Raw genomic sequence first — 26032 nt, 5'->3', positions numbered from 1 at the left:
AATTGTCATTATAGCCCAAATAAAAGAAGAAAAAGGGCCATGTACAACAAAATATTTGTACAGATTTAACACAAATGAGATGTATAAGAACCAAATGTCTTTAAACTTATTGTAAGGCAAATAACCATAATCCATATGGAACTCAAATATACCAAAAAGTCAGTGTCTCCAAGAGTCCCAAAAAACATAAATATATCATATGTAAAAAGAAACATGGGGCATGTTTGATCAGGTCTCTGTCCCCTTTATTTCATTTCTCCTTGGTGTTCCAGAGAACACGAGAAAGGGTGCCTACACATTAGAGACGTTTTGTGAGTCCCGTGCCTGCCGGATCCCATACAGCCATTTGATTACACGTGCATTCCTCTCAATAACGGAGATGCCATAAGGAACACGCTCGTTGGGCCTAGGGGGGGCATCGTCTTCATCATCTTCATCCTCCTCCTCCCTCCTGCCTTCTTCTCCGCACTCAGAGCTGGGTGTGCTGACGCTTCGGAGTTTGGAGACAGAGACAATGTCTGAGGCAGCACGGGCAAAGCGCTCCACTCCGCCCAGGCCCTCTAGCTCCTCAGGGTCCAGGCCACAGTAGTTGAAGAAACGCTCCAGATCAGCGGTGGCCCGCGAGAGACGGTCGCTCAGGTCCGACTTGGAGCGATGTAGGGCTGGGTGCTTGCGCCCTGAGCCCCGCGAACTGGCTGAAGAAAGGCGAGTGAAGGCAGGCGAGGCTGGAGGTGGGATACCAGAACGCAGGAGCAAGGGGCTGGATGGTATGCAGGGCGAGGGAGAGCGGGCTGGGAGTGAGGGAGGCTTAGTAGATGGAGGAGGTGGAGGTGGTACCTGTGGCTGGGCGACCTGTGGTTGTGCTGCCTGTCTGGGCTTGGCCTGGGGCTGCAAAGGTATCCTCTGGGGTTTCCTGACCTCCGCTTGAGGCCGCACATCCACCCGCCGGACCATTACGGAGTTGGGGCTGCTGTAAGCACCCTGTGCAGGGAGCCGGGGAGCTCTGGCTGGGACAGGGGGTGGTCTGCGGTTAGGCTCTGGAACAGCAGGAGACGGAGGCTGGATGTGGTTGTTGAGATGAGAAGGTGTGCATGAGTTGACAGAATCAGATGTTGATAGAAAGTGTCCCTTAAAGCAGAAACCCTGCTGGGGCTCTGTTACTGACTGTCCACTCCCCATACTCTTTCCTCCAGATGAGGGTGAGGAGGCCAAGGGTGAGGGAGAGGAAGGAGCAGGAGATGAAGGCTGTGGCCCATCTGAGACATTAATGAGGTTGTTAAGGATCTCCAGATTGAGCTGTGGGCCCCTGCGTGTAGTTTGTCCTGGGCTTCCTCCATTGTCCACAGAGTCCGAGGGTCTGCGGGGAACCTTCCGGGCTGGCGGAGTGTTGATCCTGCACTGCAGCATCATGCTTGGGGACAGCAGGGGCTTGCGGATGATTGGTGGCTTGACAGGCTCCTGCCTAGTTAGTGCTACTTGCTGACTCTTCACGTACTTGGCCTTGTCAGCTTCCAGACGCTCCACGGCACTTAGCTTGCGCGCCCCAGGCTCGGGAGCCCTACGGAAGTAGCCCGGGCCCTTGTTCAGGATGCGGAAAGGCATGGCCGAGGTAAAAGGACCACCAGCCAGACGTCCGTCCGAAGGACGAAGGGTTTCCACTGGCATGATGGGTTAGGTTAGCGACTGGGGAGGTGGGGTAAATTCAAGAGGGGTGAAACTGAGGCTAATGGTCAGTTCCCCTTTTGAGTTTTCAAATGTCCAGTACCTCAGAAAAGTCTTTTGTACTCACACTTTTTCTCCTACTTTTTTGCTGTGTCTTCAGGGTCCTCTCCCACCCCTGAGGGCCCCTTATAACTTTTTCAACCCAGCTGAATGGTACTGCTGCTGCTCCCTCTTTTTTGTTTCAGGTTCTCTTGTCTTCTATCCACGCTCCTCCTGGCTCAGCTCACTGAATAGGGGACTTCAGGGAGGGGGGTCACCAAAGGTTGCATTCCATATCAGTCCAACTGAGCGACTCACCAGGACAAGGGCAGTCTGTAAAGTCAGTGCCGAGACTCTTCTACCTCACAGCTCCAACGCTGGCCAAGTAACGGAGTGAAGCCCACAAAACACAGCGACTCAGTCCACTCCTCTCACATGCACTGGCAGTGTCCCAAGTGTCCCATAAACTCCACAAAAGCAGATAATCCTGGAGTCCTCCTCTTATAGCTGCAGTGCTCTGAAAAGAAGAGAGAAAGGGAAAGATGTCATTAGAAAAGAGGAGAAAAAAGGAGAGAGGAAACTCCTCTCTCTCTCTCCCTTAGCTCAACACATATAGCACTGTAGAGCAAATGGGGCAGACGCTTGGTTTTAATACCGCTGTCTGGCTCCTCCTACTACACTCTCAGAGCCTCCAGATGCCGTTTCTCCAAGCAGCCAATCAGAGGAGAGAAAGGAGCTCAGCGCATGGGAGAGAAGAAAGGAGGAGAGACTGAGCGGTGCTCTGATTGGCTGAAACTAGAGGCTCCAACCAATTGTACCCTTCCCCCCACTCACAACAAACACGCCTACTGAATTTTCATTCAAATTAAATTCTTTGAAAGACAACAAAAAAGAAAAAGAAAGAGCAAAGAGGGAACAGCTGCAATCTTTTGCGTTCAGTTGCATCAAACACAACAGGGCCTTTTTTTGGGTGGAAAACACTGAAATCTCCTCCTGTCCTTCACATGTGCATTATTCTAGAGTACTTAAAAGGGCTTTGTATACTCTCTATACAGAACACATTACAGGCAGATTATCATGTTTTATATGCTGACCCCAGAGGCTGGAACTAAGCCGAGGCTCATTTAAATCCTACTGAAAACGCTTATAACCATCACCTCAGCTCGACTCAGACGGGCAAAAGCCCTCTTAAGATTTCAACCGGACTATAAACAGACTTGCTGCTGCTCACTGGCTGCTGGTGACTCAGATTAGAGCTCCCGCTCCATCATCACTGATTCTTTCATGTGTTCATCTGTGGTTTCATTGGAGCTGAGAGGCAATTTACTTTTTCCCCTCTCTATTCTATCCCCCCCTATTTCTCTTACAATACTGAGGATTTGGATTACATCATAGGAGATGCTCCAAGGCTTGTTCCTTGCCCTTCTTCATCCTCATCATCATATTCAAGCACATATTTTTAATTAATCTTTTTATAGCATGCCTTTGTCTCTGGAACTGTGTCCCCATTACACCCCCTCCCTTCTCTCTCTAATAAGATAGAGCAAATTCAATGGAAAGAGAAGGATTTTAAAACCAAGCAAGGGTGCGCAGTCTGAAACCCTAAATACAGCCTCGGGCTTTAATTACTGGATCAAACGCAACAGTCTCAGAACATTTAGAGAGAAGGAAAAGTTAACCTGGATACATACAGGGCATGCACGGGAGTGTTTTAATCTAGAAAATGGTCATGATGATTCACGTCTGATGCACAAAGCTTTTGAAACGGCCTGTGGGAGAAGATGACCTTGTGGCCAGAGCACAGAAGAAGCACAGAATCACTTTGACTGAAAATGTGTTGCTTATGTACTTCATTACACACACTGTAATGCATGTAACTACTATTGAGGCCATGCCATAATTCTTCTGAATAAGAATCTTTCCCATTTTGGTCTACAGAGGTCAGCGCACATGCGCATTTAACTTGTTGAATCATAGATATTTTATAAATATGTTTACATTTATACTTACTGCTCAATTCTCTTAGCTGTACATACAGTATATATGTAGCTCGGTATTTGATTGTATTTGTACTCATCTTCCATTGCACATTTTGTTTACATATATTTATACATTTATTCTGTTTTTTGTTGGGTTTAATGTTTTTGTTCACTTGGTTTTTGGCAAATACAGATTCTGATGATAATGTCCTAGCATTTCTAAACAACATAGGTAATGTGAAGATGCTAAAACTAAGTATATACCAACCTAAAAACTAGCCTACTATCTAACAGTTAATGGAAAGAATGAGGTATTTAGCACACAGAGGATGCTTATTTGTGATACTCTTCCCTTTAAGAAGCTTACAGATATAGCAATAATGAAAGCATATCCAGGTTAAACTCTTTGGTGCACTTTAAGCCACATCCAGACACACAAATGTTCAGCTGTCTCCCAGTGGCAGGGCTTTTAATAGAAGGTGCAGTTGCTTGGGATCCAGCCAGAATGGAAATGTTGAAGGGGATCAGACCCAAACAGGTCATTAGTCACTCCAGTCCACAAGAACCCAGCACCCTGTGACCGCTGTTAAGCTCCTATATACACTGTCTCGGGGTCACTACCATGGAGGACACAAATAGACAGAAACTGAAAATAAAAGGAAAAGCCCCAGATTCTGTTTTCAAATCATAATAACACAATTATGCCACAAATGCACTGCTCTGTCTCTGCAGCCATAAGGTACAGACACATAATAACAACCCAACATATACTACACACAGACACATACATTACACAGCTCATATTTCAGTGTGTGGTGTTCGGTTACACAACACAGCTGTCCAAGGCTATTTTCCACCTCTGCTTTGTCTCCATGCCTCCTTTTTAAAAAAAAAACAAAAAACAAAAAAAAACACAACACTGTAAAAGGTGTGGAAATTCAGGTAATAACTGCTGTCTCACCATCACATATACCATATTGTGCAATATGCACCTTACTCACTGCTCCTAAGCCCAAGAGCAGTAGAGGCACAGGTCAGGTAAGACACTCACTACAGAATGAGCCAGACAAGCGCAGACACACACGCACACACACATGCTCACACGCACGCATACATACACACACATACAGGAGAATGTGCTGGGCAGAAGTGATCCATGACGTCAAAGGCCAACTTTGGGCATGAACAGAAGTGTGAACTGATCCATATAACAAGAGGGCTTCAGCACCATGCCATCTGGGCTGGACATGCGGAGACACAGGAACTAACACACACATACACACGCACACGCACGCACACACACGCACGCACACACACACTCACAAAAGCATACATAGATATAAAAAAAGTACCCAAACTGATATTTGCTACATTCCTTTCAAATGTAGCTTTTAAATTATGAAGCTACATATCCATTATAATACTGGGGGAAACTGGAGGAAAGTGCCTCCTTAAGAACGATGTCCATTCACTGTAACACTAAACCGTATCTTCATGTAGACGATGATGATGCATAAACCTTCACACAGTATCTGGTGTATCTGGCATACGTTTCTCATCACCTTATGAAATGTATAATTTATATGTAAAATAATATCTTGTCTTTGCATTTTTCAAAAAGTGATCTTATTGATCCGATTATTGCTACAACAAAAAGGACTGCAATAATTTAGACAAAGCAATACATGCTAGGAATGTGGTTATCCAGATAATCTAATTTGAATTACAATTAATTAGCACTCAGCAATTCAGTAAATTTGTTGAGATAGGGTTTGGCTCCATCATTTGATCAGGTGAGAAAATTGGGGGGTACCATAATGGACTCCTTCCCTTAAGTGACTATTTACCAGAAGAGTAATGTAATACATTTACATTTGTTTAATAATAATAAAAAACAATAATAAATAAATTAAGATGAGGAAATATGCAATGTCTAATAATGTGTGTATTATGTGAATCTAGTGACATTAATCTGAAAAATAGGGACATTGAAAAATGAATTGAAATGAAAAAAATATTACTTTTTCATACTTCAGCTCAAATAGATATGTAACCTTGAACACATTAAGGTAAAGTACTCACTGACATAAACTGATGGCAGCCTTGTAGGCATTTTAGCTTGCACCAAACATTCTTCCTTAAACTAGAACAGCCTGAGTTGAACCTGGATTATGTACATTATGAGTATAAACTGCAGTGCTCATTCACTTTAACAGTGTTTAGAAAACACTTTTCATAGGCGAATCTGAACTGGGAAAATGTGACGTTACTAGCATTAGTCCCTAAAACCACGACTAAAAACGTTGAGAGACTGTGGGTTAACCCCAGCAGCCTACAGCTGGAGAGAAAAGGAAAAACTCCACCACACAAATTCCAGCTGTGAGAAACTACATTCTGTAATTACAGGGGAATTTCAGTGACTTGAAGCAATTTGGTGCTCTTACAATATCTATCAATTACAGCCTGGAGTCAGACACACGTGAGAGAGTAAGGAGGAAAGAACAACAAGGGAGATCAAATAAAAGCTGTAGAGAAAGCAGTGAAGTAGTAGTAGGGGAGGGAGAGAACACGAGAGAGAGAGAGAGAGAGAGAGAGAGAGAGAGAGAGAGAGAGAGAGAGAGAGAGAGAGAGAGAGAGAGAGAGAGAGAGAGAGAGAGAGAGAGAGACAGAGAGAGAGAGAGAGAACGAACAAGAAACAAGAGGAGAGAGAGATGTACAGGGAGGGGAAAGTGGCCAGGCGCTGGTCGGTTGTTTTTACTATTCACAGAGGAATTCCTGGAGATAGTAGCCTAAATGATGAGGAGTAAAAATAAAACGGCTCTGGTCCGCAGAGCCTAGGCGTGGACCACTGATGAGAGGTTCCTGGAGGTAAAAGAGTGAGAGAGGTTGGTTTGAAGTGGGGGGTTCCGACACGCAAGCCTTAGCTTTATCTGTACCCAGGAGTCTTTGTACCCCAGACACTGGCTGCTGCTGACCTCTCCCAGCTGGGCTCTGGACTAAACAAACATGACTCCCCAACTGGGACAGATAAGGACAAGCCTCCACTGCTGAGCAGTACCTGGTCTTCAGTGTTCAGACGTTAGCCTGACAGGAAACATGCTACTTCAAATTTCACATTTCTAGAAGTAATGAAAAACACAGGCTCCGAAAACATGCTGATGACGAGAACTGCTAATAAAAGCTGGGGCAACGTGGGGGAGATGAGGAATGTGTGAATTAAACTCAGGTGGAGTCTGTGCCTACCCTGCAGGAGAGAGATAATGAGAATTCACATGAAACAGAAACTTTAAAAAGGTCATCTCTCTCTCAATCAGTCCAAAGCACTACCAACAGCAGCGATAAGAAATGTTTGTGATAAGGAGATCAGCCATCTACACACAATCCACCTCAAGGCCTTCATTTGATACTAAAGAGCTCGTGATTATCTGTTATCTGTGTCGTCAGGTTTTGTACTGTGAAAATTATCAGTTGGTTTAGAAGTTGGAGCAAGGAAAGTGTTTAAAAGACTTTATGCCATCTGTTTCTCATTTCAAGTACAAGTATGAAGTCTATTCCACAATTTAGTGACTTTCCTGCTGTAACCTACCCGATTCCCCATCATTGAACTTAATTATCAGTGATTCTTTGATGGGGAATTCCACTGATTTCCTAAAATATACCCATACCCATAAAATGTACCCATAAAGCAATCATTGAGATATAAACAAAGTCATTCAATATAAAGCCATTTTAATTAAAATACAAAACCAGTGAATCTTTACATGTCTAATCTGTTATGTGTAATGATAATAAAAATAGTAGATCTGGTTCCTTTGGGTACTATTTTGCCTTACATATACCTCTCCACCATTAGCATGCTTAAAATGTTCTAATGTTTTACTTTAAAAAAACTTTTAGCAAATATATTGTAAAACAATGTCTCACATCAGACAATTCATCTGTAAGCATTCCATGTAATGGCTTTCTGTGAGGGAGCCTTTAGAGGCATTAAAGGCTTTAGACTTCTGGTTCCTATCGCTAAAACTGTGAACAACCCTGACTTGGTTTCTTTAGAATGGAGCATCTCACAGCAAACCAGTCTAAATGACTTATTTTTACTGACTTTTACTTATTTTACTTAATTTACTTATGCTGAATTTTTGAAAAAATGATGGAATTCTTCTTTAAAAGTAAAGAAACCCTCTTTAAGAGTAAAGAAGCCAGTGCTGCAGTTGAGGACCACTGCACTGTGGTAGCAGCTTCAGTTTCTCTTGGAAGCAATAGCATTAAGTACTGCCTAATGTGTCAGGCCCAGATAGAGCTGATCAAGAGCTGTCCTTCAGGAGACATACCTGCTTTTACTAAGATGGTTAAGAGACAGTTTGCTGCCCCAGAGGGCACACAGACCAGTACCAGGATAATCGGTCCCTGAAGACCCAAGCAGTGAACCAGACAAACCTTCTCGTGGTCTCAGTCCATTTCTACAGCTTCACCAGTGAAAGGGGGATCCAAATGGCCCCATTCTCAAATTTCAATATGCAGTACAGCACAATACAACTGCTCCTTCCACCCACAGCAGGACAAAGTCAACTCTGAGCACTGAGCCATTAGAGCGTCAAAGAGTTGTTATAATGCAACCCTCCCCCCACCTTCTTTCGCCCAGCAACTCGCAGCCTATGCAAGGCCTAACCCAACACTGACTGTCTACGTCTGCGCCCCCGGGACATTCTCAGTATTCATCTCTCCATTCATAATCACACCCACTACACGCATCCCACTGTGCACAAGAGCATACCCCAACCCCATCTCTCAGTATGACAAGCAAGGACGCCAGCAAAAATGAAGTACGAGGGCTGCACAATATATCGCTAATCATTGCTAATCATTATTATGATACTGGCCTTCAAAACGCTGATACAGCAGAAGTCTGCAGTATGCAAATGAGTCTATAACCAGTTATTAAACGTTTTACTAGAACCAATCACAGACATGCTTCTGTATGTTTGCTTACTGGAGAATTTCACTGACTTTTCAAAATGTCTGCATTATTAAAAGGTTGAAATATAAAACGTTGACACTACCTGATGAGACATTGGTTTATAAAAGTTTTGAGGTAAGGCATCAAACTAAAATATGTATATTTTTAGATTCATTCATGGTAGAGGGGTACATGCAATGTATTGCAAGGCAAAATAGTATACAGTAGAAAACATTAATAAAAAAACATTTATCTATCATTATTATTATTACATGTAAAAATATGCCTGTAGCTTCACTTGTGGTTTTGGATAGTAGATATAATGGCTATATTTGGGTTGTAGACATCTCGACCCCTGGTTCCTATCACCACCGCTGTGAGAAATATTGGTAATGTCAGTGCAATATGGAGCATTATATCTGCAAAATCAAATTTTGTCCATATCATGGCTTCCAAATGCATGTGAATGCCAAGTAATTAACCCTTCCAAACACATTTTTGAGAAAAGGATCAATGACACAACTGACACTAAACACTGTGCACGTCATTGGGATTAGAGGGAGGAAGAGATAGAGGGCAGAAAGCGCAAGTCCATTCCTCATGACTTGATTGTAATAAGATAATCAAATAAGAGCAGGTGGTGCAGCTGGCCCCATGGCCTCAATAAGACCCCTCTTGTAGACAAACTGCCCCTGACAGGCATTGACTCATATTAGAGAAGAAGAGGCTCAGCCAAAGACTAGAACAAAAAAACCTAAAATCCACATTCTCAATGAGTAAGAAGAACTTGTGCTTGTGTTGAGCTTGTGCTTCTCTGCTGACTGTGCGGATACGAGCCAGCCCAAATCCCCAAACCCTTCCCACTGCCTGGCCTGCTGCTCCTCGGCCACACATTCTTCTCATGTCTCCCATTCTCTCCTATCTGACACCACCAAGCCCTCTATCAGAGGGCTGAAGATAAGTCACCTGATTTTGGCTCTACTGGGCCGAATCCACCAGGGTCCCATTCTTCTTTGGTGGAGTAATGTAACCTGAAGGCTCCCAGGAGGGTACAATACCATTCAAACAGATGGACAAGACCTGAGCGATCCATCAGCGGACTGTTAGTGGGTTAGCATTTCCTCCAGATCATGCTTTATTTTCTTAGTGGTCTATTCGGGGCAGGTCACCGGGGTGATTGAGGTCAGTCTGAACTCTAAACTAAATGTGGCTTTCCATTCTTTATCACTTTAGCAACAAGACTGCCTGAGCACTGTCAGCAGGAGAAAAATGACACCATCCTCAGCAAGGTATTGATCAAACAAAACAGCAGACAAATAGTCTAATCAGTCTATCATTACAATCATGGTCACCTTGCCCAGCTCACGCAAGCTCTGTCCAACCCCAGCCAAGCCTGGGAAAGTGTAGAAGAACATGGAACATACATACAAAGACATAATTACATCCTGAGTGTCAGATCATCACACAAAAAACAAGTACTCACAAGCATGTACATACACTTACAGACATAATGACACATGGTCTGCTGTAGTCAGAGAGTAATCATAGAGCCATGGTGATGTTGCAAGCGCCCCAGCGGCGTCACTGCAACCTCGGATGGTTTTGGATCTTGTCTTTCCCCATTTCCACCACAGCAACACCACAACAACACATTCCCACAGTCTAACTGAACAGGAACAACTGTTAAGAGCCATGCAACTAGATACGTAGAGACAGAAAACACAAAAAGATCCCAATCCACAAGCATTCAGACTAACCAGATCAGCTATTAATGGTGTTGAGTCATCATCCAGTGACTGACCCTGGAATGTTAGTGTTAGTGGACCTCTGACAGGGAACTTCTCAGAGGCGAATGCCCTAGCGATAGAGATTCTGTTTGTTTTCCTGTCCACGTGAGTAGGAGGATATACCAATAAAACAATAAAAAAAAAAACACAGCAACTTCATAGAGGTCTCTTTTTTTCTGACTTAATCACTGGACATGAGTCTAGGACAATATCAACATAGCACTATTATAGCTATAAATGAGAAAAACTTAACCCAACAAATGCCAACCTGCATGCTAATATCTCCACTGTTATAACCAATGGCTATGTATGCACACAAGATAGGAAAATTCCAAGGACAGATTATGGCCAAGGACAGAGGGCTTTTGTCACCTCTCACTCTGTTTAATGAGCAATAGCTTAAGCTCGCTCATCAAATGGTAATGAACCTCTCGGTGATCCAATGTAGACACTCATTAACATTCTGGGCACAACGCTGATCCATGAAACAACTATGAGCAACAACAGACAGTTCAAGACTAAAACACAATAGTGGGCTTGTTCTACCATTAATGCAAAGATGTCTCTCAGAATATAAATAGATACAGATAAAACCTAGAGTAGAAAAAGCAGCTTTATTACTCAGGAGCTCACTAATTCACATGATCTAAATAAACAGTTTTAAGTAAAAAAAAAAACTTTTCTAATTTCAAATGCTTATTCTCAGTCTTGAGCAGCAACTTACCAAAAGAGGTGCGAAGAGCTGTCTACTGAGACAAAAAAGCTGTAAAAAGTACAGACGTCCTTTAGAGAGCAGATGCCGGTTGAGAAAGTAGCGCTTCCCTGAAGAGGTGAAGCGCATGTGAGGGAGTCTGTGTATGCGCGAGTGAGCCAGCAACTCAAATACTCCTCCTCTGTCTCCCGGGCTCCACCCTGCCTGTCCAATCAGCACTGCTGTTCAAGTGCAGACAGGAAGAACAACACTTCCTAGTAGGCACATGACAAGAAGAGTTCATTAATGTACAGTAAAGTGTGTCAAATCTCTCCTATTCCTGTGCCTATTCTTCTACTCTAATACTGATATTCCATAGGCTCCTATTGTTGCTTCTTGGTTAGTCTAAGCAGTCATTTCCCAAAACACCTCTAAATAGTCGTTTCCAGCACCTCCACCTTTTTTCCACCTCTGTGTTACTGTAGAGGAAGTGATATAACAGAGCTGGTCTGGCTCATCAAAGAGCCAGGGCGAAGAGTCAGAGAAACAAATCACTAGCAGTGTTGCTATAAGGATATCCTGTCATTAGGCATGCTGGTTTCTCTGAGGAATTACCTGAGAAAGACTGCGGAGAGTAGTGTCAACAGTGTGTGCTTGTGTACGTATCTGTGTGTTTCTATTCTTAGAAACAGTCCCATACCAAGGAATAGCCCAGTACAGTATTGTCCATCTCTGTGCTACACAATGCCAAGATACCATTAAGCCAAAAATGGTAGAGGGGCAGAAAAAAGAGAAAGGGGCAAAGTCATAATATTATAAGATGATGACTTTTACCGACACAGCAGTAAACCAGAAATCCACTGAACTCTTGGCTCTGTATTTGCAGGTCATGACTGGCGTCACAGTAATCACTTCTTTGCAGAGACACCACTTTATACAGCGCACTAAGCCTACACAGGCAGTCAGCTTCCAGTAAAGAAATCTGCTAAATGAAGGATGGTTAATTATAAAGACGAGATAAAGAGGAGTGTATCGTCACAACTGGAACCCAACTACGTACCCCAATGTTGTCATTTTGTCCATTTTTTAAAGAGAATTTGAAAATGCCAGCTGCTCTTCACATTGTGTTCAAATTTCACAATGAACGGACCAATTGTCATAGGCCAAAATGACTTGGGAAAAATGTTGTTCCTTTAACTTCCATTCAAAGTATTTTTCCTGCTCATACGAAGTTTTGTGACTGCGATGATATGCTTTAGTACAAGCAGCATCTGTCAACACAAGCAAAGAATTAGGTCACAACTGAACTCACTTCGAAAACCCTTTTTAAAGCCTTCCTAGTTTTCTTTTTTTCTCCAGAGAAATGTACTTTTGATTCTTTTAAGATGTATGCATGCTTTGTTATTGCTCAATTAAAGAATTATTGTTTATTTCTTTTAAACGGTTAATTGTTAAAATAAATCACTACATTCACATACATGGTGTTAGCCCTGGGGGGAGAGGGGAACGGGGGGGGGGGGGGAATCACACTTGGGCCAGCGGTAACCAGGCCTCTTCCTATAGATACGGACACATCAGTGCAAACCAAAGACTCAAATAAACATTCATCTCTTCACAATAAACTTCACCAGTTAGCTTCCAGTCCTGGTGTTTATCTGTCCTTTTTCATAATGCATCTCATCCACTGTAAGCATTTTAACTGGATCCTGTGACATGATATATTCACTGTTTACCTTTTAAAACCTTTCTGATGTAAACATTTAGGTTAACATTAGATGCAAGTGGGAGGAGTGGCATGCTTTGAGAGCATCAACCTGTCTGAGACATAACGAGAAAACAAGCAAATTATATTATCATTCTTTTATTTACTGAAAGCAATTTTCACATAGGGACTCATATGATCCTCACTATGTCACTGCATTACTTGATTACTCATATGTAATCAGCAGTGACAGCCCTACTAACAGTTAACTGTAATACTACAGCAGTAAAGTTAATGAGACAAGCAGGTGGGGATCATTTAATGCTGATCTCTTTTGAAACCTACACTTTCAGTGCCAGAGGCCCGTACCTGAGTAACACAATAAAGCACCAATCCTATAGCAATGATACCATTAGCTATAGTGACAGATCTCTATGGAAACGTCTGTAACTCTGTCCCCGCTTAGGCGGGTGGCCCCGCGGCTACCTGCCTCCACCTGTGCTAAGAGCCAGAGCATGGCAGAAAGAGCAGAGCATTCTTGACATGCCACAGAGCACAGCGAGCTCTAAAGGAGAAGAATAGAGACACAGTATGCAAGAGTAGGCTTCAAGATGAAGTGTCCTAGCGTAAAACCAACACATTACATAAGAGAAGGGTGAAAGTTATTGCAGGACACCGCAGCTAACGGAGTTTTCTTTAGTTTATCTAAGCGACCAGTGACTGCTTGCATATAACCTCTTAGATATTTATCTTAAATACATAATGGCTATATTTACCTAAAGGCTGGTCCTATGTGTACTGTATTAAACAAGTTAAGCGCTATACTTAAGCACCTTGTTTCTTGCAACTGTCAAAAATGTAAGTGTAAATTTAGATCAAGAACTCAGTTTTGAACTCAGTATTTTCCTGAACTAAATGCAGCTCGCACAATTTAAAGGGGAATAGAAGTGAAGACTTAGGCCCAATCCCATTTCTTATTTTTACCCCTACCCCTTGTTTTCAAGTGAAACCCTCCCCCTTGAAACTGAATTACAAGGGGTAGTGGTTGAAATCTTCCCCCTATGAAATGGGAAAACCCTTCAAGAGCCGGATACGTCATCAGTTGTCATCAGCGACTTTTACAAATACAGACGAGACCAGGTTTTCCGGCCATTTCCAATATGCCGCCTCCAGCTGTGGTGATCGCACTTGTGTGTCACGTGACAGGACAGGTGAATCATATTTAAAATGGTCTGGTTTTCCTGCTGTGTTTCCATACTATAGCAATAATGGTACATCACACTGACATTTGCCGTTTATCTGAAGGAGACTGAAAAGCACGAGCGCACACGATTCACTCACAACTTCAGTTTTATACATTAATCAATCAAACGAGTCACTGAATAAAAAAAGAGCACAAACAGAAAAACTACATAACTTCATTAACAGCTACTAGCACTGCTCTGTAGGCGACCCTGCCAGTCTGCAGTGACAGCAGAGGAGGGGAAAGTTCAGCTCCTCACTGCTTAAATACATTTAGGGCATCATACGCCTTCAAAGAGGGGGGGCAATTATTTATCATCACCACCAAGGATTCTTCGGTGATATGAAGCTGAACTTGTGTCTCTTTGGTCGCTTGTGCAGCTGCCTTGCCGACAATTCGCATAGATTCTGGGAATTTTCTCAACCCTTCGTTTGTTGTGCCTCTGAAAAACCTCCGTCTGAAGGGCCTAGCCCTAACATTTCGCCCTACCCCTCCATTTCAACAACAATCAGGACACCCTACCCCTAGACGTGAATGCGCAAAATGGAGGGGTAAGGCTAAGTGTTAGGGGCAAGGGGTGAAATGGGATTGGGCCTTAAGTCCAAAAGATGTTTTATGCAAGTGGCTATAAGCTCACAGTTCTATGGAACTCAAGTGCAAATTCTCTCTCTAAGCTGGCGGGTAAGCTCTACTGACCCCTGAACTCCCACCTCCTTGACTTCTCATGTCCAGGCTGTAATTTCATCTCTCCACAAGCTGCTGAGATGTTCACAGTCCTGATCCTAACCCCACAGAGCCAATCCCACTGCAAACGTACCTGTCGGTCATTGCCAGCTGCCCTTAGACCCAGCAGCAGTGAGCTGCCCTACCATCCATCTGAGCAGTGCAGGAGTGGCAGTGCCTTTGAGCACAGGGATTACAGATGAAATGTTCTAGGTGCAGGATTACCGCTGGAACCCATCTTTCTTACAGAAGATCATAGGCCTTGCCTTAGGGTCCGACAACACACACATACGTAAGTCCGGGCTGCCCCCCAGCCTGACTCACATCTCCGTTTACAACTCAGATTCCACACAAGCATGTTCAAACAGGCTTCTACACTTCTAAATCAGCTCTCCCACACCCAGCTCTTCAGTGGATGCACATGAGCCTGCAAATATAAACATGCTTGCTCATACGCACACAACGTGCACACTAGCAAAGGGAGTGAATCACACAGCATATGAACAGGTGACTCACCTAAATTGCTGCTAGTGGCGCACAATCGGAATCGGTCAAGATGAGTATACACCTAAAACATACAAATCATAATTTTTATCCAATTCTTATTGCAATTTTATGACGTGAACTAAAAAAGCTAAATTTGTCTTGGCTGATCAACTATATCAGGTTGGTGGAAAATGATGCCAAACCCATATTAAAATAAGCAACTGGTTTTTCATTTAAGCATTTATAGTGTTAGTCTGGCCCAATAAGAAGCAATTAACATTATTTTTAGGGCAACTTTGGCTAAGAAAATTTACTGGAAATGTGTGTTTTTTCCCCCATGTATGTTCAATTAACCCCCTCAACTGACCAAAGCTAAAAAAATATCCATTGTCCAATTAGGCTGTAAAACCAATTATAACAAGCCATAAAAATGAATGAACATTGTATCACTAACTGCTACTGTTCAGATACTGTTCAATTAGGGCCAAGTGGCTTAGATCAAACTCAATATCATAACATTTTCTAGATTTTCTAACAGTTTTACAGTCACATGTAAATTTTACATGTCTCGTCAAATTACTTTTCCATGATTTTCTAAGTGATAATAACACATTCTATACAGTGAACAAACTTAAATAAGACATTTTTCTGCAAATTTTAGTGCACTATTTCTATTTATTTGCTGAGTTTAACATATGGACAAAATAAAACGAAATTTAAAATGACCCATAACTTAGACATGCCATCTTTTTGTTTTATTAGTTTGCCCCAACATGTTACATTCAGCAAATAACTGCAACTGTGCATAATTAAATATGCAGAAGACTGTACAGGATGTACTTAACCTGTAATTTGGGGCGCCCAAACTTTAGCACATGAATGTATATGAGCACTAAACCCATGCTTTATCTATTCTGAACTGGCTAAAGTACACAGCAAATGACACACACAACTGGTGCAACACCAGTACTACTACAGATTATACATTACATGGCTCTACCTTCATTTTTCACTAGGGATCCAGACAAATACAGACAGACTAATTTCTCAAAGAATCAGCAGCCTGCACGTGAGCCGCCACACCTACCACAACACACACACATATATACAAGGTCAACAGGTCCAGCCAACTGCAGCTAAGTGAGTACACAAATAGACACATGGGGAAAGGGTGAGTGTACTCTCAGTCACACTGCTCTGGCTATAACAGAGGTGCTTGGACCGACTCAAACTGAAGATGCATGGCCTGCTGGGCAAGAGCAGAATGGAGAAGGCTGCTGAGATTGGACTGTTTATCTTGGGTAGACCTCATCAGAAAAAGAGGCATTCTGCTCACATTCCACAAATCCTGTCAAGGAAACCGCAAGGCTGCAGAGAGCACAGAATTGTGTGTGTGTGTGTGTGTGTGTGTGAGTGAGTGAGAGTGAGAGTGAGAGTGAGAGTGAGAGTGAGAGTGAGAGAGAGAGTGAGAGAGAGAGAGAGAGAGAGAGAGAGAGAGAGAGAGAGAGAGAGAGAGAGAGAGAGAGAGAGAGACACAGACAGACATATGAAGGAAAGAATTGTGTGGTTTTAGTAGCCTATACATTCCATGACTGAAAAAGCTCCATGTGGCAGTTTCTCCATAACCCATGCGGTAGGAACATGTAGAGTCAGCAACTCCATAAGACAATTCAATTAAAGATGTCATATTTAACAGTAGCTGTTTTGAGCAGCATATGCAGGGCTGTGGAGGCGACAGCATGTCATCCTGTTATCATCCAGAGACAATTATTATCTATGCATTCTTCAAAATCCACATCACCCCTTTTCACCCTGTCAGCAGACGACGACTGTAAAAGCCATTTGTTCTTGAATCAGAGGCAAAATGATCCTGTGCTGGCTGGACTAATATCAAAACTACATCAGAGCAGTTAACAATCTAAAGCAATTGCTGCTGCTTTGTTCTACCTGTGCAAAGCTTTCAAAGCACTGAAACAGCTTCGAAGAGGAGCTGGTTGGTTGGGTGGAGGGGGAGAGTCTATGTTTTAAAACCTTACAGAACACAGCTTTTGTGAAAATGTTGTTTCCACAGAACTAAAACAGCCTACACACTAAAACATTCCTCAGAACTTTGCAGGTTTGTGCTGTTCTGGGATGTTGTGTAGGCGATGGCTTGACAAGGCTACACGTGCTTCAGTGGAAGGTAAGCATAAGCCCACACCCGCCATGGTTGGTAGCTGTCATGAGAGGGAAGACTCTTCTCATACTACACCGTAGAATTAAACCTTTTCCATATTCCAGCATTGATTTAAACCGAGGGGTCATTCATTTTAAATGCTGTAATTAGGAATGAACAAGATATTTTAGATTTTTATGGCATATCATTCATGTCACATTTCTCTTTTTTTGTTGTTTGACAGCCTAAGATGCCATAGCCCTGTTATTGGAACGTGCTCGGATCTAGCTGTCCTGATCTCGAAGTAGCTCAGCATGGATCGTAATCAGATCTATGAGTGTAAACGCAATGCAGCAAGCGTGGTCGAATGCCACGTGCACCCAAATATCATTTCTACTTCTCTCATTTAACAAGTTGGTTTGAGGCATCTGCGTTTGTATTAAGAGAAACTTATGATTACAGCTCCTTTCTGTGATTGTAACTCCTATTTTGCTAAGCAAAATGTATAAAACTCGCTGTCTTTACTTTGTCCGTAGCTCAAAAAGCCGTAAACATTAAACACGGCACAGCCTGAGTCCTCTTATACAGGTAAAGGTGTGAAAAATAACTGTGGTAAATGGGGTGAAGGATGGGGTGGATCGTGCTTAAAATGAAATAATAATAACAAGACTTCTGAGATGGTCTTCGGCACTCAAGCAGCCATGAGAGCAGATTCAATTTTTGATGTTTTTCAGTTTTTGACATAATTTGAAAATACCTGTTGCACTTTACATTGTACGTAAATTTTATGATGAATGGACATAAAGAACAGCCCAAAATCACTTGGAAAAAAGCCTGATTCCATTGACTTACATTAGAAGTAAAGTAGGTTTTTTCCTTCTTCTGTAAAGTTACAATTTTGGAGATATGAGGTTTAGCATATCCATTAGATTAGGCAGCAAAGCATCTCTTGGATTGAAATAAAGCCACTAGCACTGCTTCAGTTGACACAAATTGAAACACAAACACAGAATTGGCTTTAATTTTAAGTGCAGCCTCTCAAGTGTCAAATATTACTTTGACCTGAAAAATTAACTGAAAACACGTTCATCTCCGTCTGCAACAGAACGGTATTTTTTTCCTTTCATTTACACAAGATAGCATAACCTAGCCAAGTTAAATTAGGCTGGGAGAAGCACTGAAGCTAATGCATTCCAGTTTTTGTAATAATAATATGTCAGCAGAGGGGTCATGCGCAGTACTGACGAGTTGGCTATGCCCTAAAAACATCATAACATTTTAAAATGAAGGCTTTTCTGTGTATCAGTGCATCCAAACAGGTCAAATTATGCTCTCATGGACTCAAAAATCACGACAGCAGTGCAAAATCTTACACAGTTCACTTGGCAGCCCCTATTTAACGAAACATGCAATGATCAGTATACTCACGATATGCTCGAAAAAGCATTTTATCAAGATAACAATACATTATCATATTATCCTAGCTGTAGTCAAAAAGGGAGGTAATAAAGATGTACTGTGTGGGAGTGTTAAACACCAGAACACTTCCAGAGGCGTTTTGAAAGATGAGAGGGAGCAGCCTGCACTGTAATCTACAGATTCCCATGGTTGTTTATGTGCTGAGTTGTACGTTTGGCCCCAGCAGAAAAGCCCCAAGGGAACCAGAGCTGCCATGTAGCGAGGCTGCCTTCATCAGAAACCATAAACAACAGTCAGTCGAGCCACAACGGAGAGGGGAGAGTGATGTCATGAGTCTCTGAGAGAAGAAGCAGGATGCTCTCTGTTAATGGAACAGCAGAAGATCCAACATTTCACAAAGCAGTGAGGTTGCTGGAGGCTGATATCCAAAACAGTGACATCAGCAACAGCCCAGATCTACCCTACAGCAAAGTCATCACCATGGATTAGCAGCACTGCTACAGAGAGAGCAAAAGAATGAGAAACAGACTCACAGCCAGAGATAAGAGTGTGACTAAAGGTCTGATTTCAAAAAGCCATGTAGGATAAAGTGAAGTCATTGGAATATCCTAATGGACACTGAGATTATGAAGAAACCATTGATGATAAAAGTAAGGCCACGAAAAAGCTATTTTTCCAGCTGCAGTGGCTCAAAATCTAAGCATAGACCGCATTTATCATGGAAACTGGCAAATAAACTAACTAGCTTGGCCCCTAAACACACACACGCCCTCCTCTGAAGCAATCAATGTTTAACCTTTCTGTTTTTGTGAGTAGCTAAATCCACTATGCAGCAGCATGTGATGAATATTTACTTCACCCTTTCTCCTCAGGTCAGCATTGTGCTTTCTATACAAAAAAGCAGGTTAAATGTTAATCTGGATGAAAATATTAGGCAATAAATGATCAAATATTCAAACATTCTGTATCCCTGTGCTCAACTGTGCTGGTAAAGTCACTGTTCAAGCCAGGGTACACTTTATAACAAGAAGTGTTGGAAAGATATAACTTTACTAGCTTTTTAGTGTTTCCTTTAAATTATTAGGTCATATTGATGCATTTAAAACCAGGGTAGGTAGCTGTAAAAATTTGCATTGGTCACTTCAGCCAAAATGACGATGAATCTTATGGCCAAAATTCATTTGAGGCCTGAATAATGGACATTTTAAAACATACATTCAACATTACACTGACAATTAAAAGGCATGCCGACTACCCAAAACATATTAAAGACTTTATTTTAATAAGAATGTGCCATTGTGGGGACTGTGGTGGTCCACCTGCCAATTTTGTCCACCCTTACGTCATCCAATCGAGGTTATTTCATTAAGCATCTCACCTTATACTACTTAAGACCTTATTTCATTGTGTTTAACCTCTTCAACTCCTTGAGACGACTGGTGGTTCCAAAACGCACTTAGTCATATTCTTCATAACTTTCATATTTCATGAGCTACACTCAAAAGGTGGGTGTCATATGAGGCTGCAACAGTCTTCTTTCCCGTCAAATAGATGGTGATGTCATTTCAAAAACTTTTCTACTGAAAGTCGACCCATTTTTCCACAAATCTGAGCTCTAAATTATAAACAGATGACGTCTTTTCAGTCTTTTCTACTCTGTAAAAATCTTTTTTATAAAGTAATACAAAGAGCGTCTAAGATTTTTGGCATATAGCAATATGTGTGATCATAAAACACATTTCCTGTTAATTTGAGGTGAGCTTTAAAAATAAACACAAATAAAAATTGACATTTATTTCATGCAGTTACTGAATAATTTGCCTTACGATGGTCATTTGGTCATTTAAATTCAGATGGACAAACCAAAATATACCCTGGAGAATAAGAGGTTAAAAAGAAATTAGCTGCATCCAGTGGAACAGCATTGTTCTTTTCCCAAATAATCCAACAGGTCAACTAAACAATCATGTTGAATATACAATAGTCCTTGATTAACTCACACTGAACGTACTCCAGCTCTGCTTAAACTAGTTTATTTAAAAGTTAAAGGCTTACACTTCCAAAGGCTTGCTTTGCCATCTAAGTGTTAATCAGTTTACAGCTTCTCTGCCTTGGTATTCACACCCAACCCTTAAGTTGTAATGCCACCTCAAGACACCTAATAATATCAAACAATGAAGTCTGAGGGGGTGACCATCTGTTTGCTTTTTCAAAAAGCTACTTAAAGGTTTTATCCCTGACAACGAGGCCACAGAGTGGGCAGAATAAAAGTCTCCAGATTATCTACCAAGTGAAAATGAAACAAAAACAATGTCTAATCTAATCCCTTTTCACTAGGAGCAATCTGGTCTGGATGACAGAGCTTAATTCTAAAGAGCAGTATGCCTGTATAACTGTGTTTAAAAACACGGGTGTCCTGTTAGTGGTGGGAAGTCTACTGATATCTGCTACTTGCCTGAATTAAATCTGTTCTGTTGAGTTGGCAAACAGAAACACAGCCTGTACAACCCTCCACATTCATATATCCCCTATATATGGGGATATGGGGCAGTTGTGGGCTGGAGGTTAGGGATCTGGCCCTGTAACCGGAAGGTTGCCGGTTCGATCCCCAGGGCCGACAGTCCATGACTGAGGTGTCCTTGAGCAAGACACCTAACCCCCAACTGCTCCCCGGGCGCCGTGGATAGGGCTGCCCACCGATCTGGGCAAGTGTGCTCACTGCCCCCTAGTGTGTGTGTTCACTAGTGTGTTTGTGGTGTCTCACTTCACGGATGGGTTAAATGCGGAGGTGGAATTTCCCCGGTTGTGGGATCAAAAAAGTATCACTTAACTTAATATTCATAGAATCCCCCCTCCGATTCTCACCACCTTCTACAGAGGCACTGTAGAGAGCATACTGACCAGTTGCATCTCTGTCTGGGCAGGAGCCTGCAGCGCCTCTGACTGGAAGTCCCTGCAGAGGGTGGTAAGGACAGCAGAGAGAATTATTGGGACTTCACTTCCTCCCATACAGGACACTGTGACAAGTCACTGTCTGACCAGAGCTCAGAACATGAACAGAGACCCCTCCCACGCCCACCATGGACTGCTCGCTGCTGAAGGAGGTTCCGAAGTCTTCGAAGCAGAACAGCCAGGTTCGAAAACAGCTTCTTCCCACATGCCGTAAGACTGCTGAACTCTAAATAAAATGCTGCTCCAATTCTTTTTTTGATTATTCCATACCTGGGAGCTCCAGTGCAATACACTCTCTTGTATATATACTTTTTAAAAATGTATTTATCTGTTGATATACATATGTTTACATATGCATTACATTGTACTTTGCATTACATTGTATTATTTATGACTATTTTTCTTTTCTCCCTCATCTACTCCGAGCCAATGCAACGTGATTTCGCTCTAATGCGCACTGTACAGTGTAAATTTGAATGACAGTAAAGTCTGTCTAAGCCTAAGCCTAATTCTAATGTTTCTGCTGGAAAGAAACGGCAGTAAATATGTGACTACATGTGACAAAGTCTTATTTGTATAACATAACTCTATGACGTATATGTTGTCAGAAGAAAACCTCATATTCCCATGTCTGTCATTTTTCAGTTTTTGACATAGTTCGAAAATGCCTGGTGCCCTTTACATTATGTGCATATTTATGATTGACCACGATGACTGGGCCAAAAGAAATGACCCAAAATTACTTGGAAAAAGGTCTGGTTTTTGGAATTATGATAAAATTAAAAGTGTGTTTTTTGCTTCCGTTTTGGAGATACAAGGGTTTCTTCCGACAACAGCAATATACAAACAAAGCCATACACTCGCACACAAGTCTGGCTAGTGACAGTTTGTGTTGGAAAAATACTGAGCAGGAAAATGGACATAGCCACAGAGAAAAAGTCTAAATGAGTTTCTCCTCTCAAGCGAGAAAAGCTACTGGCAGAACAGAGTCTAATCAGCTAATGTTAAAGACAACCAGTGACAAACCAGTGACAAACCCAATGGTTACACATTGATATATTAATTGCCTTGGCATAGTGTTTGCTCGAAGAATGCAATATTTGTTTCCTCAGAACTGAAGGACGTTTCGGCTGGGCGTGTAAATTCATTTTCTTAATAAAAGAAGAAAAGAGAAACAGAAGTGGTGACCATGCAGTGTCAATATTGGTATATTCAAATAGATGCTGCGACACACATTTACACTCCATAATTGTCTCAGCAAACCATTCGATTCTTTGGAAAGGGAAAAAACTATCTGCAACATTTTTTTTTCACTTGGTTTATTGATTTTTGAGACGATGGTTTTTTTCTCAATTCTAGTCTAGTCTGAGCCTGAGAGAAGAAAAACCAAACAAGTTAATAAGGGAAGTTCTCATGCCCTCAAGGCCAAGTTTAGTTATTATTGGGGAAGAGCAGAAGTGAGTCTTTCCTTTTTACAGCACTCTCTTGAAAGTAGGATAGTAAAACGCACTCAAACGTATGTAGAAGGTGAAATGCATTCATCAGCAGAGTTGTGCAAAGTATTTTAAGAAAGACACGATGGCCGAATGACGAATACACTGTTCTAAATGTATTCAGGAGTGTATTTCATTGTAATACTTAAAGTAACATATTCACAACACATTCAGACTACTTACATTACATTTATCCTTTATGCATTGTCACTTACATTTACGGCATTTGGCTGATGCTCTTATCCAGAGCGACTTACAAATTTACTCATTTTACACAGGTAGGCCAAGGTGGTGTTAGGAGTCTTGCCCAAGGACTCTTATTGGTAGAGTGTAGGGTGCTTGCCCTGGTGGGGGGATTGAGCCCCAGTCTACAGTGTAGAAGGCAGAGGTGTTAAGCACTACACCAACCACTACGTCCTCATAAGCCGTTTTGAAAAACAATACTGATGCGTTTTTAGTTCACATCAAGCTGTTCCTCACTGTTAATGACTGGCAGTTTTCTTCATGTAATTCTTTTGTGAAATGTTATAATCATCAGAACGAAGGTCCAAAAACAGTCCAGCTGCTCTCACAAGCAGTACCAGCTGCTCTCACAACCCCCTGATCAGGACTGTCTAATCAAGCAAACAAGAACACCAAAAACAAAAGCTTGCAAATAAAGCTGGTAGCTGTGTGTAACATCACGTCAAAAAACACAAGCACCCAAATCCAGTACAACACCGAACTGCGTAAGTGAGGTGACTGTTCAGTTCGATCATCCCTCAAAAGAGCCTAACACTGAGATGACTAACTGATCATGCCACTGATTTATCAGTCTACTCAGGCTTTAGCTGGAACATCAGTGTTTGTCATGTAGCCATTTGTTTTGTTCCTCTTTAAAGTCTGGGTAACCAGAATGCCTGCTAACCTCCACTTGCCATAAACCAGCATTGATGGTGTCACTTTTAACGACATGTTCAAATACTTCATTTAGAGGGTAAGTATTCTAAAAGTATTCCCATAAAAAAGGTAAGAAGTAACTGTATTCTGCCCTTACAGAATGTAGCTTTGACTGAATACAGATACCTAATTATGTATTCCCAATACTTCTGTTACATCCCAAACCCGTTTACCAGCCCACAATAGGAAACGTTAGCTCGTCCTATGGTGTGCGTGGGATTTAGGACAAGTTATAACTTCATGCAGCTCATCTTCCTTTGATAATATTTGAGGGAAATGGTCACAGAGGGTCCACAGACACAAGTTAAAACAGACTGAGTACTAAGACAACCTACTTTTCCCGGGAACGTGAGTTCAAATCCCTGTAACTGACAATACCAGCCAACTCAGCTTCTTGTCAGAACGTTAACTGACGTTGACGGTGGTCAACATCTTATACTAATGGAAAACAACACGTTCTAGCTCCTCCATAAAAAGCTATTACCTAGTTTGTATTGAAGTATGTATATTTCTAGATAGCAAACATGAGCATTCGCCTTTAAATGCGCAAGAGTCTCTTAACTGCAGCAAAGTAAATAAGCAATCCAGCTAAAGAAGCCTGCACTGCCGAGCTTCCTAACCAACTAGTGAACTTGCTGACTAAAAATATGGGAAAATAAACAAACAAAGAAAACGTCAAGACACCTACCTTCCAAGCACCGCCGTGCTTATTAGAGTTTCAACACTGAAACTGTTAATAACTCAAGAACTCGTGCGCCCTTGAAAATCCCAGCAGTGATGAATGAAATTCCCTCATTCAATTTCTGCGGGGGCCATACCACTAAAAACAGGAGCTGGTGAAAAATAGCCAAGTCAGTTTGGATCGTTACAGTGAAGCGTCTTGATTCATCCATCTGCTGCTCATGCTATAATATGCTTCGTTTAGTTTATGGCAGTGTTTTACTCGATAAGCGTCTGGAAAACAAATCACCCATCCTGTGTGGAACACCCCCATTAAAAGACATAGTATGATCCGAACCCCGCCATTGGCCCTTCTCTGGTTCAGAAGACGCAGGCAGGTTTCCAGGGTAACAAGAGACAGCTGCGCGTGGAACACTGGGCCGTTGTGAGTAGCGTCAGGTCCGCTAGGCCCGCTTTCACCGAGAAACACACCGCAGGCTTCTCTGTGCTCCAAATGTCAGTTTCATGAGCTTTAAGCTGTTTATTTTGTCACAATATTAATCCTCATTGACATTAAACTTGGCACTGAACCATAAGAGCTTGATAGACGTTCTTTTTTAAAGTTAGGTCAAATCACTGAACCAGGCAGAGCTTGGCTACATAAACCATCGCAGGTTTAAAGGGGAATTTCTCTAAGTTTTCAAAATGCATAAATCAATTGCAATAAGATGTAAACAAAGATATTCAGAGTGGTTTAATGTGAAATGGTACATTTTAGAGAAACGTACTGACTCAGGTTTCTTTACAGTGATGGTGATAGGAACCAGACGTCGCAATGTCTACAACACAAATTAAGCCATTTTATTTACTATCCAGAATCGACGTCTGGTTCCTATCACAACCACTGTGAAGAGTTCTAAATCTATAAGCTGCTTTGGAAAGGCTCATTTCACATCAAAATTCTGTGAATAACTTTGTTTACATTTTACTGGCTGAATTATGCAGAAATGATGAAAAATTGAATGTCTGTTCAGCAAAGGGCTTAAAAGTGGGAAAAATTGGAAATAGAAGGAACACTGCATAAATGGCAATAGTAGAGTAGATGTTCTTTGTAAACGTGTTTAGATCTAAAAAAAAAAAACAGC

The 26032-nt window shown here is 41.9% G+C and overlaps 1 protein-coding gene across 2 annotated transcripts; it reads right to left on the bottom strand.

Annotated features, from left to right (window-relative positions):
* Positions 1-228: 228 nt before the first annotated feature.
* Positions 229-25131, bottom strand: wu:fa11c10 (protein FAM110B). Of its 2 annotated transcripts, none has more exons than XM_017712758.2 (2): positions 24916-25131; positions 229-2218 (listed from the first exon to the last, which is right to left on the bottom strand). In XM_017712758.2, exon 2 carries the CDS (start codon positions 1663-1665, stop codon positions 292-294), a length of 1374 nt encoding a protein of 457 aa, XP_017568247.1. In that variant the 5' UTR covers positions 1666-2218; positions 24916-25131; the 3' UTR covers positions 229-291. The 2 variants fall into 2 exon arrangements, with proteins under 2 accessions (XP_017568247.1, XP_017568246.1); XM_017712757.2 differs by lacking the exon at positions 24916-25131 and adding an exon at positions 11149-11268.
* Between the last annotated feature and the right edge of the window lie 901 nt (positions 25132-26032).

Source organism: Pygocentrus nattereri, chromosome 9 (genome assembly GCF_015220715.1).
Source record: "Pygocentrus nattereri isolate fPygNat1 chromosome 9, fPygNat1.pri, whole genome shotgun sequence".
Classification (NCBI taxonomy): Eukaryota; Metazoa; Chordata; class Actinopteri; order Characiformes; family Serrasalmidae; genus Pygocentrus; species Pygocentrus nattereri.
Note: the sequence above shows the minus strand (reverse complement) of the source record. Positions and strands in the feature narration are given on the sequence as shown.

Coding starts and splice junctions, on each gene's coding strand:
- wu:fa11c10 (XM_017712758.2), bottom strand. CDS start 1,665: ATGCCAGTGGAAACCCTTCGTCCTTCGGACGGACGTCTGGCTGGTGGT.